This window comes from Fusarium keratoplasticum, chromosome 11 (genome assembly GCF_025433545.1).
Source record: "Fusarium keratoplasticum isolate Fu6.1 chromosome 11, whole genome shotgun sequence".
NCBI lineage: Eukaryota > Fungi > Ascomycota > Sordariomycetes > Hypocreales > Nectriaceae > Fusarium > Fusarium keratoplasticum.
In genome coordinates this window covers 2,254,365-2,266,581 of record NC_070539.1, presented here as the reverse complement: position 1 = coordinate 2,266,581, position 12,217 = coordinate 2,254,365, and the positions used below count along the sequence as shown (strand labels likewise).

Here is a 12,217-nt window from a genome sequence, read left to right as displayed (position 1 = left end):
AGGAACATAGGGGTTAGGGTTTATATAGTAGTTTAGAGAATAAAAGTTATTTAAAACTTCTTAAATATAATATATATAATAAAGTAAGAAAAATATAAGTAAAAAAACTTAATTTTATATATTTTATTTATAAAATAATTAATAATATAAAAAATCCTTAGCCTATATTTAATTTCACCAAATTAAACCACATTGAGAAACAAATAATATACCAGTGTCCATTCTGACAGCTTATTTACTATCTATCTACAGATGCAACTTGACTCATATCAAGCCATCATGACTTGACCGACAACTTGCGCAACAACTAGCTAGATCGCGAAAAAAATCGCTTCGTCCTTTGTCTTCCGTCTTTACCTCAACTGACTAGACTTGAGGCGGAGGAAATGACCATAGCGATGCACAATAGCAATCAAGATCATGCTCGCACCAACAATCGCCGCCTGGGTTCCGAAACTTGCGTCGTACCCAACCTTGGATCCCCAAGGCTCCTGAAAGTAGCCGACACTAAAACCACTCATGGCTCGAGCAATGTTGGTCCAGCCGGAGACCTCTGCAGGAGCAGAAGGATATGAATCCAAGACATATGCCGTCACGGCAACCGAGGTGGTCATGATGCCAAAGCTGTGCATTCCCCATCCTATACTGACCGCAGCCACAGAGAGGTGGTGGTGCAAGGCTTGTCCGAGCAGGACCAGGCCAGCTATCATGAACAAGGCGGATATGTATATGGTGACCAGCCGAGCTTCGGGTTCAAACACGCCCTTGTGCTTTCGGACGTAGCGTCTAGCAACGTAATCGTTGAAATAGTGACCAAAGACTTCGCCAAAGAGCACGCCAACAATCGGGGAAAAGTAAAGGTATCCAAGTCCGTAGTAGGAGTACCCATAACCACCCGCCTCTCTTGGAATTGCGAAGAGGATGGCAGTCGTGATATTGATACCGATTGCCCAAGCGAAGCAGAGCAGGCTGGTGACTATGGTTAGCGCTTGTAAGTGCAATAAGAGAGCAAGTCGAGACTGACTAGGCAAACAGGACGAGCAAGAGGACGGGCTTAAACAAAGTCAAGAAGAATCTCTTGAAGGAATCGTAGGCAGTCTCGTAGTATGTAGAATGATGTCGCAATTGCCAGACACCAGTGAGTCGGAGCATCCTGGAACCAAAGCCCTGGCCACGAGATGGCTGCTTCGAGGTAGGTATATCACGATTATACCAAGTCTCATCAAGGAAGGCGATAATGAGGATCAGGTCAATCCCGACGACTCCCACACCAAGCCAGAACACGTCCTGCCACTTGTGCGTGCCGCCCACAACAAAGTTGCTAAGTAGCGGGCCCAAGTACGGAGACGTAATGTACATGAGTGCCCAGAGGCCAATTTTTCGGGCTCGCTCATGGAAGAAGAAAATGTCTTTGATGAATGCAACGGCGATTGTTTGACCAGATGTAAGGAACAGCCCCGACATAGCTCGCATGGCGTAGAAGCAGGGAAAGTTGGGAGACACTGCGGTGACGATCGAGAAGACTAGGCCGAAGAATGTGGACCAGAACAAGGTGGGAGCTCGTCCAATGAAGGAAGTCATGGGAACCCAGATTACGCCTCCCACTGCCCTAGAAAGTGATGAACTGTTGGCATGCATCCCGAGCAAAACTTTTGGAGGAGGAACATGTACTTACATCATCAAGACGCTGATGCTGTTGGTTTGGTTGATGGTGCCAACAGATTTGTGCCACTCAACCGCCTGCAAGATGATAGGAGCGCTGCCAGATGCAGATGCAAAGTCGGCAGTGAGGGCAGCCCAGGCCACCGTGAAAAGGATAAGGTGCTTCTTCCGGGAGGACCAATTCAACGGATCGTCCATATCGTCCGTTGGCTGAGGCAGCAGTACAGTCTAGGGAGAAGCATTGAGCGTCAGAAGAAAGATGCCAGTGTCTTACAAGGATCAAGCACTTACATGCCCATCTTTGGCAAGCCGAAGAGAGGTTCCATCAGGACCCGCCACGTCCAGAAGCACTCCAGCTTCTGCACGAGCCTCCAGTGGGAATGCATCAACCCCAGAAAGCCCGTCGGGCTTCTCGGTATGGGATACATGGTCTGCGTGTGGCTTCTCCATGACCTGTAATCTGTACGTGAAATAAGCTATAATCAACAACTGTGCAGCGAGTCAAAGAAAACTACTGCTCATCGTTGGAACTGGCCAGAAGGCTTATTCAAATACAACTTCTCCAAGGACATCTTGATGGTTCAGAACAAAGCCAAGAACTAGTTCCGAAATTGCGAATCCGGGGCCCCGTGGGGAAAGATGGTGTACTGCGGAGCAAGCGTAATTGATGGCGGACTTGTTGGGTGTTCTAAGCCACTCCTGAAATTCCGCAAGGCGTCGCTTACATGGTACCCTGGCTCGAACCAAGCTAGACTGGCCGAGGCCTTGCCAGTGGTGAGGCTAACCACTTTGTGGTAATCGGCTGTCTCTCCAAAGAGGTCACTAGACCAAGTCTTCCAAGCCTTTCAAAGATGTTGCCCCTCATGGCTCACACTTGAATCGAATTGGTGTCCTGCCACGCCAGTATAACTACCGACGTGACGATGTGTATTGACCAAATATAATTACTACGTATAATAATTTTCACGTCTACGGAAATCTCCAAGCCTTGAGAGAATTGAATGATCAAGCCACTGGACATTGCTGAGAGAGAGTTGAAGGGAAAGACCCCTGGCGGTCACATATCACACAAGGGGAAAATGAAGTTCTGACTGGGAAGGCAAATAAACTTTCCTGCGGAATTAGAATTCCGTCTCATGCCGATGTCTTGATAGGAATTCCCGGAATAGTTGTCCCTGACGGATCACTTGTGACCTGGAGCGCAATCGACGAGAATGCTTGGTGCTTCACTGGACCAAATGGCTTGATTGCGCTGCTTTCCGTGTACCGGTGCAAAGGTCTTGGGCCGAATATCAGCAATATCTGTAACTTCCCTTCCGGAGAGAAAGAGGGTGGGATTGGATGCGTACTTCGACAATCAGCAGAGTTCAACACAATTCCAGACGGCAAGATCTCATGTTGACCGCTTCAGTGGCTTCTTTCTGCAACATAAAGTGATGACTCGTCACTACGGCTTGCTTCGAGTGATGATTGAATCAAAGTGGAAGTCATGACATTTCAAGCAGTTGATTGTGCCAGCACGTTCTCATGGATGTAAATCAGGTAATAATTTAAAACTGCAAGACTAGACAAGAACTAAAGCGTGGAAAATTGATTCTCAAAAGAATCAAATACCTGCGAGTGCCTGTTCAAGGCAACAAACTCATACTAGAGTAGCCCCTTACATCTCTGCTGCAAGGTCACTGCTCTGAAACCCGTTCGGGACACCGTTGTGTTTGACACCGTTCTCATATGTGCCGTTCTCTAGCTTACCCTTAGGAGAGCTGAGGACAGCATCTCTGGGGTGAGGTAGAAGGGCGGACCGCTTGCGCAACTCGGCCGCCGTTTGACAAATATCCGACCGCGGTAGAACACCAGCGTTCTCGAATGACTGGAAGGCCTCGATGTAGGTGTCGTAGGTATCATCATACCTCTGCCACCCAAACTTGCGAGCCTTGGATACAGAGCTAATGGTGCACCAAGCCTTGCCGACGGCCCAGTCAAAGAAGTCCCAAGTGCCCCAATCGTAGGCCTCGAGTTGACCACCGTGCTTGGCCACAACACTCGCCCACACCTCCTTCTTGTCCTTTGACCACTCAGTCATGAGAAAGTTGTTGGCCATGCGAAGCTCATCTCCCTTTGCCGCCCATTCGGTGAATTCCGGAACCTTTGCATAGTTATTAGCAATGGACTCCGGTTGAAACAACTCGTCACAGCGTGGCCCTACCTCGATGCCAAAGTGTCGTCCGATCTTTGTCCAGACATGCTTCCACACAAAGACATCACCGTTTGCGTGGTTGAACGCCTCATTCTTTGCGTGCTCGGTTGTTACAGCCCACACGCTCATGTCTGCGATACTGGGCGCGTAAGATGAGTCTTCGACACAAGAATTGTAGAAAAACTTGTTCCCTGGAAAGACAGGGGGTTGTCCCATCTCACGGCAGCATAGCATGTAAAGAGCCAAAGTCAGAGCCATGGACATGCCGTTTCCTATGAGAAGGGTTAGCACGAGGCAGCACAGAAGGAAAGGGTACAGACCTGATGGTGTGAATCCTATGATGCCGTTGGGGCGAATGATGTTCCAGTCCCAAGACCGCTTGGCAGCCAAGCTGAAGAGGAAGTCTTCCTGTGGATAGTAAAAGTTTTCCCCATGGTCCTCATACCGTTCCATCTCCTCGTGAAGGGGAACTTCACGAGGCCCAAGGTGGGCACCGTAATACTAGCAACCAGTTAGCAAGACATGGAGGACCACAGCCTCGAAGAGATGACGTACTTTGCCGCCAGTTTGGAGACAGACGCGCTGCAGAGAGCTGGCAGCGACAATGTCGATGGCAACGAGAAAGTTGTGAAACAAGGGGATGTTGCTCTCCCTCAGCTTGGTGAAATCTGCGGTATGAACGTAGGAGGCGAAGAATGCATGCGTGACATCGTGACACAAAGGAGCCATCTTCTCGATCAACTCCTCAACAGGCCTCAAGAAGTCGAGAGCAATGAATCGGACCCGGTGATCTTGCCAGAAGTTATGCGTCGGAGTTCGCCGCGACGTGATGATGATCTTGGACCTGTTTCCCCACGCCGTCAGCAAAGTGGATGCATCGTTTTGTTCGGTGCGCAGACAGACCATTCAGACTCGGGCTTGCGAATCAGATTCTCGATGATGGCATTTCCAGTAATGCCATTGGCACCTGTAATGAAGGCGACTTTTCCACGAGGAGGAGCCATGACTAGTGTTTGAGTTGTGAGTGATGTGTGAGGAGTGCGAAGTGTCCAGACTATGAGAGGTGTCTAACAATATTGGGGTTTGAGCAAGTGACGATACCTGCAGTATTTGAGTGACAAGAAATCTTATTTACCTATGCTTTTTTCATTTGAGTACAGAGAGTGGCCGGGGATTATTCCGTAGAGGACGAATAGCCGGAAATTGCACCAGCTTCGGAATTGCAATGTCTTCCAGGTGAGAGAGGGGGCCAGCAGCCCGGGCACGGAATACTGTCGGGTGAACCAGCTAGTGCAAAGCTCAGACAGGCTCCAACATCTTCATCGAACTATGAAATGGATTAGGCTCTGGTTGTGGTTGCAAGGTGAGCATCATCGTGTTGGCTTGCTAATGGCGGCCGAGAACAAGGCCCATGCAAGCAAGCCAACATCTTACCCTTAACAGTGGGAATAGAAAATTTGGGGACGATTACTTATGAAACACTCGTGAATTTTTTTTTTCTTTATCTCAACAGTAATCTATAACAGCAGAGAAGGATGAATTGCCATTCAAAGCTGGTGGGAAGGGAAATAGCAGTGTAGTCAAACTCCTAGGAATGGGATACGTCCCGGGTGTATCCTGCCCAAGTTCTCTTACTACTTTGGGGGATAGACGTTGGGTATCATCGCAAATGGAACAACGGCAGATATCTACGGGACAGGAACATGTGTTAGATGGTGCCCTGCTGATGGGATGATTTCAGCCAATTACCTCACTGCACACAAAGCCAGTCAAAGCATCTTTGTGTGCTTTTATATTAATGCTTTAATGCAGCTCGTTAGTCTAGTACAAAGCCTCTTGTGCTGTTCAAGAATGAGAATGGTAAGAACCGCTTGAGGTCCGAGACGAAGGAAGCTAGGGAGCCAGCCTTTGACCGTGAAACAGGCCCCTCAGTTAATGCCGATTGTCTGAGGGCAAGCCAGCCTGATTTTCCCCTGTTGAATTCGTTATACGAGTTTTGACGACATCGATGGGCGAGCAAACGGTGGTCGCCGTGACACCCGTCAGTAGAGAAGCGACAAGATGTGTTTTTATTGATGATGTTGATAGTTACTCCGACCATGGATGCACGCCCTCGAGAGAGGGCTGACTGAGACGTACTTTGGCTATTTCGTACGTTAGTGGTCTAGTAAATGAATTCCAAGTATAGTCTCGCAACCAACCCAAGTCGAGCGGATGTGTGAGCAGTGTTGCTATAGAACTAGCCCTCCCCCAACCACAAGGGAAAGCTCTACGTAGCCACTAACAGCCTCGGGCGGGAGATGTACCGGAGATACCAGTCACATTATTGCCCTTTGTCTTCATGGGCTGGTCTCTGGACTTGGAGTTCTGGGTCCTTTGCTGTCTCGATGGTGAGCTGGTGGTGGCCTCGCCTACCTACTATCAGATGTTTGTCTCATCGAAACCATTTCACAGCGGGCAGATGACCCGTACTGGCACTAGAGCAAGAGGAACTAACTTGATTCGAAATCTGGTTAGTAGAGAATGGTCAACAGCAGACATCTGAGCATCCGGGGACTCATGGGCCACTAGTGTGGCTCGCTTGGCCGGTTTCTATCAACATGTTCCGAAAACCCGAAAACCCGGTCCCGGACATTGGTGCTCTCCCACCTTTTCGTTTCTCCAGTCATCTCCACGCTGAAATAGCTACCATGCCGAGACTACTTGGTGCTCAAAGGCTTGATATGTTGCATCACTAACTCACATAGGTCCGATGTGTAGAGAAGATGTCGGGTGGAATAGTCGCCGACAAAGCATCGTGGAAAAGAATTGATGAGGTGGTTCGCAAGTTCTCCAATCGAATGAATAACTGGAATATTGCGACTTCTTCTGTATCAAGAAGTAATTCCAGATGGCCTGGTTCAATTAATGTCCAGCGAGTCTACCACCGCTGATTCAAAGACATTCTCACTGCCATGATTGAATAGCTTAAAGTGGTAGTTTATTTTTGTCTATGACCACTGTTATCCATTAAATTTGTTCTCGGAATGCTGTGCACGACCACTAAGTACCAAGGCCCTTCTGGGCTCCTGGCTGGTTAGCAAGTGGAAATTCCTCAACATCAATGAAAGAATATCTCCACTCCATAACCCTCGTGATTTCTCTAACCACGGCAATATCACACGGCTACCAACACGGAGCCCCATCTCTATCTACTTGGAGGTGAGGGGCGTACGTACGCCGCCTTGGAAAAACGGGGTATCTACATATGGTTGCGCCGGAATTACATGGTGATTCTTTCCGGAACGACAGACATATCATCCTTGCAGCAACCAGCTTCCGTCAGTTAACTATCTTCAGCCTCTTACCATCGTTGAAAGGCAGTCGATTTTCCTCTTTTAACCGGTCTAAATCGGCACGCTTATACAAGGGTCACGCTGCTGCCGTTGCCCGCTGAATCACGATTCGCCGTCCATCGCCCCCAAGTCGCACAACCCCAAAGTAAGAACAAGCTTTAGTCCCCGCTCACATAGATCTGATCCCTTGTGCTAACTGTCATCTTGTTTCAAGAATAAAAAATGCAAGAGATTGAAACCGATGTTCTCGTCGTGGGAGCCGGTGTGGTTGGCCTCTCCTTCGCGGCTATGCTAGCTTCCCAGGGAGTGCGGGTGTTTGCAATCGCGAAACACAGCGGCACCTCGCCGTCACCACGTGCCCATGTCACCAATCAGCGGACTATGGAGATCTTTCGAGAGATGGGTCTCGAGCAGCGTGTCAAGGTGGCTGGGACTTGCCTGGCGGATGTAGGCAGCCTTGTCATGGCCACCAGTCTGACGGGGATGGAGATTGGACGCTACAGTTGTTACGGAGGTGGTGATCATCAGCTCACCGACTTTGCAAAGGCCAGTCCCTCTCAGATGTGGAACACGGCCCAGAATCTACTTGAGCCGATCCTGTTGGGCAAAGCCCGAGAGAAGGGAGCCGACATCCGCTTCTATCACGAACTGATCGACATTGAACAGTCAGAGGAGGGAGTGGTTGGCCGAGTACGCGAGCGGACAAGCGGAGGCGAGTATACCGTCCGGGCTCGGTATGCTATCGGCGCAGATGGAGCCCGCTCGTTCGTAGCCGAGAAAGTCGGCTTCGGCTTTATTGGTGAGCCCGGGCTGATGTGTATGCTGAGCTCGTGGGTGGAGATGGACCTTACCCCTTATGTCGCCCATCGGCCAGCATGCATTTACTGGATGCTGCAGCCAGGAGATGAATATTGGGTCGGCTCAGGTACCTGTATCCTGAAGAGGCCGTGGGATGAATGGGTGGTGAACCGACAGTACAACGCAGCAGACGGAGAGCCTGACATGAGCGACGAATCTATCATTGCACATGCTCGAGGCGTGCTGGGCATTCCCGAGTCACTACCAGTCCGTGTCAAGCACAAGGGCAAGTGGCAAGTCAATCACGTCGTGGCAAAGGAATACCGACGTGGACGCATATTTCTTGCAGGCGATGCTGCTCATCGTCATCCGCCTTCTAGTGGATTGGGGAGCAATACATGTGTGCAAGACGCGTACAACATGTCGTGGAAGCTGGCCATGGTCATCAAGGGCCAAGCTGGCGAGGAGCTCCTCGAGAGCTACAACCAAGAGAGACAACCCGTCGGCAAACAGGTTGTCGACCACGCCATCTCAACTCTCCACGACATGGCCGCGCTCCCCAAGGCACTGGGTTTCGTGCGAGGACAGTCACGGGAGGAAGGCTTTGCATCGCTGGAGGAGCTCTTTTCAGATGCTGACGGTGCAGCCGAGCGTCGTGCATTGATGCGGCAACAAATCGACGTTGGAAATCGCCGCTCAAATGCCCTAGGCGTGCAATTGGGTCATCGCTACCAAAACTCGTGTGCCGTGGTTGACGATGGAACACCCTTCCCAGCCCACCAGCGCGACCCAGTTCTTTACTACGAGGCGACAACCCACCCAGGCGCCTACCTGCCTCACGCTTGGCTGGAGCGTGAGAAGAGGCGTATTTCAATCTTGGACATCTTTGAGCATGGAAGTTTCGGCCTTGTGGTTGGTATCGGCGGTAAACCTTGGGAAGCCGCAGCTGCTACGGTCAGTAGTGAGCTGGGCATCGCGCTGCCTGTCTACTACGTTGGATATCGTTGCACTTACGACGATGTCCTTGGCGAGTGGGCTGGCCGACGTGAGATAACTGACCGCGGTGTCCTGCTTGTTCGACCGGATCGTCACATTGGCTGGCGCTCTGCTGATCGGCCTCAAGATCCGACAGCAGCACTACGCTCAGCCTTAGGTCATATTCTCTCGCGTCGAATGTAAGAGTTCAGCCTGACAGCGTGCTGATCAAGTATCATCGGATGGGGTCAGATGGAAAGGGCACCCGAATTGGAGAGTGGCAGGTGTGCCTTCAGTATAGATAGTATATTGATTGGAATTATTCGCTGGCAAAATGCTGCACAGCCGTGATACGACAGTATCAGGTATCGTTGTTAGGAAGTGCCGTCATCACTTCATGACACCTCTTGGCATGTAGCTCTTGGCATGTAGGGACACGGCTTACTGCTAACAAGGGGTGCTTCCCTAGGTTCTCAGGATATCAAACTTGGTTAGGGGGAGTTGATGATTTATCATAACAAGGCTGCATGAAAGGTTTCCACCAGACTCAAGACTATAGCCCTAGAGGCTTGAGAGAAATGAGGGAATTGGGTCTTCTCGGCTCAACGATCCCAACTCACTGACGCACCGAAGTAACTAGCATGGCTGTAGGACTCATTACCGCTTTGTTTCTCACAGGGACGAACGAGTAGTCTTTGTATCTCAATTATTGCAAAGTACCTACCCTACCATGCCTCATCTGATTGGCATGGCCTCGAAGCCATCACCCCTTCAGTGCCTTCTGACTCTCCTGAGAAAGGGCATCTACATCAAAAGTACCAATAGGACGATCTGCCCATTCAGTAATTGTTGCGATAACTGCCAGAACGCTCTTGACGCATGCAACCGAGTTCCCAATTCCCAGTGTAGCTTTGATGTGGCTCTTTGTCTGTCGAGTGGCCCCCAATGCCGCTATAGAGGCTGCAATGATCAAGTGCGACTGCTGAGGCTGGAAAACCTCTTCGTTGGCTTTTGAGATGAGATAACCCCATGTAACAACTGTTGAGCAGGTGACTAGAGCGGTCAGGTCAGTCAAGCGACGCCTTAATAATCATGCACGGCGGCCAACTTACACAAGTCTGTAAAGTATTTATCCATCAAGCTGAAGATGTCTGAGTTACCAACTCCGCTGTAGATCCGGGAGCGAAGTTCGCGGCCCTTTTTGACATCGTCCTCATCGACTGTGGTCTTCCGGAGAACTCGGGTCGAGGCATACGCAGGTCCTTTTCGCTGCACAACGCCAATCATGCCATAGCATGCGGGAATGCAGGTCGGCATTCCAATGTATGGGAAGACGATGGTGATGGCTTCTCTCAGGCAAAGAAAGGTCTTTTCCGATACCTCTGTAGTTGAATCGAACGTGATATCGTCAAAGAACCTCCCGACAACGTCTGCGCGGCCAACGGCACAACATGCCGCAGCCTATTGAACTCGACAGTTAGTGATCTCATGTGTATAGGGCCGGATAGTAGTAGTCTGCAAATCAGCACTCACAATGATTGCATGGCTGTAGCTCCGTAGCTCGGGTTGAGAGGTGGCCAACTTGGAGTTGAGGCCTAAAAAGAGGTCTCTATCGTACGGCCGTGCCTCGGCCTTGACATTAGTAGAGACGTACTTTTTGTCCCATGCGGACATGAACGAATCCGTATCCCAATCAAACATCTTGTGTCGCTTATGTTGAAGAGTTTGGGTCAAGCAGGGACTGTTCGCTCAAGGGTGGAAGAGCAGCTGGTACTTCAAGAGAAGACAACATTTAGCATATACGGCATGATTCCGAGGTTACCTGAGTCTGGCCAAGTGCCTGGGTGTTAAGGTGAGGGGGGTTCTTGCTGCCTCGTTCCGGAATGGTGGCGGATTTTCGGTAGTAATTCCGATCATGACAATGACGAATGCGGAGGAGCTTGTAATTGGCAAACGGCATGACATAATGCCTATTGATGCTCGGATCCTCTGGAGATTCTTCGAAATTGTTTCACAGCCCAAGTAGAAATCTCTGAAAGTCTCTGGTGTGGATTGACCTCATTATGCCAAGTCATGCCATTCGCCCAAGAGGCAGACTCAGGCAGTGTGCATACTGCGATCGTGTATTTACTAAAGAGGAGCATCTAAGACGCCACCAGAGAGCACGTATGCTGAACCAATCCCTTTAGGGTGCTACATGCTTGGGATCGTGGCTAACGCAGCCGCAGACACGGGTGAGAAACCCTTCAAATGCCACACTTGTGGGAAAAGTTACGCCAGGAGGTGAGTATCGTAATTACGCTCTGGTGTGAGTGATATGGGAAATAGTCGCTGACCGTGTGCAAAGTGACGTCCTTTTCCGTCATCTACAAACCCATTCTCCGGAGACTGATATCAGCCACCGGTACGTGGAGGCGTCCAAGGGCGATCGTCCTAGAGATCAAACTAGACGGCAATCGCTTGATGCCACTGTCAAAGGCTGTGGTATTTCGACAAGAGGCAACGAAATCTCCATATCGACGCCTGCGCCACGATCTAGGGCGGCACCCAGCGCACAGCTCCTCAGAAACCACCAGCAGCCCTCTCATGCTCAGTCTTTACCATCGGCTGTTCCCTCTCCAACTCTGGTAACATTTCATCAACAATCACCATCACAGACTATGGCCGATCCAGATATAGACACGATGATGCTTTCTGCTGAGCCCCAGAGACCAGATGTTTTACTTGGGGATAGTCTGAGTGGAGTTATATTCGAGGATGGCCATATCGTGCAACTAGTACCTGATCTTATCCCCAACGGTGTGGCTGGATCCGAAGCCAGCGCCGAGAGCTCAAACGATCGGTGTGCTCCGGACCCCTTTCATATCCTCCATGCTGGTAAGCCGGAATCCCCGCGCCAGCATATGATTCAAAGTCAAGCAACGAGGTCGATACAAGATGTTGAAAGCGACCAACGGGAGAGTCCGGTAGACCCTTTGCCCTTTGAGATTTCCCAGATGCTCGAGTCGCAACTGGATATCGAGCTTGAGTCAGCTTTTCAGCTTGCAGGGAATAACCAACAAGATTGCTCTCGCGATAATGAAGATTTTGAAATGTTTTCGTTCGGTGGAGGGCACGTATCTCTATCCAGCGACTTTCAGTTGAGTTTCGACATGATGGAGTCAATGGGCTACCCCGACTTCACAAGTTCCGCATTACCATTATTGATGTCTTCTCCTAGCAACAAGGTCGTCGACAGCGAAACAACCAA

The 12,217-nt window shown here is 50.1% G+C and overlaps 4 protein-coding genes across 4 annotated transcripts; 1 reads left to right on the top strand and 3 right to left on the bottom strand.

Moving 5' to 3' along the window:
• Window positions 1-353: 353 nt before the first annotated feature.
• NCS57_01357400 (MFS domain-containing protein) lies at window positions 354-2,112 on the bottom strand (the record flags this gene model as incomplete). The annotated part of the gene is made up of 4 exons (XM_053063204.1): window positions 354-969; window positions 1,025-1,609; window positions 1,676-1,890; window positions 1,954-2,112. 4 exons carry the CDS (start codon window positions 2,110-2,112, stop codon window positions 354-356), a joined length of 1,575 nt encoding a protein of 524 aa, XP_052908099.1.
• A 1,210-nt stretch (window positions 2,113-3,322) lies between these two features.
• On the bottom strand, window positions 3,323-4,863 carry NCS57_01357300 (Epimerase domain-containing protein; the record flags this gene model as incomplete). The annotated part of the gene is made up of 4 exons (XM_053063203.1): window positions 3,323-4,131; window positions 4,180-4,360; window positions 4,415-4,703; window positions 4,763-4,863. The coding sequence occupies 4 exons, from the start codon at window positions 4,861-4,863 to the stop codon at window positions 3,323-3,325; spliced, it is 1,380 nt and encodes a 459-aa protein (XP_052908098.1).
• Window positions 4,864-7,416: 2,553 nt separating this feature from the next.
• NCS57_01357200 (FAD-binding-3 domain-containing protein) lies at window positions 7,417-9,171 on the top strand (the record flags this gene model as incomplete). The annotated part of the gene is made up of 1 exon (XM_053063202.1): window positions 7,417-9,171. The coding sequence occupies one exon, from the start codon at window positions 7,417-7,419 to the stop codon at window positions 9,169-9,171; it is 1,755 nt and encodes a 584-aa protein (XP_052908097.1).
• Window positions 9,172-9,730: 559 nt separating this feature from the next.
• NCS57_01357100 (uncharacterized protein) lies at window positions 9,731-10,668 on the bottom strand (the record flags this gene model as incomplete). The annotated part of the gene is made up of 3 exons (XM_053063201.1): window positions 9,731-10,020; window positions 10,080-10,428; window positions 10,501-10,668. The coding sequence occupies 3 exons, from the start codon at window positions 10,666-10,668 to the stop codon at window positions 9,731-9,733; spliced, it is 807 nt and encodes a 268-aa protein (XP_052908096.1).
• Window positions 10,669-12,217: the final 1,549 nt, after the last annotated feature.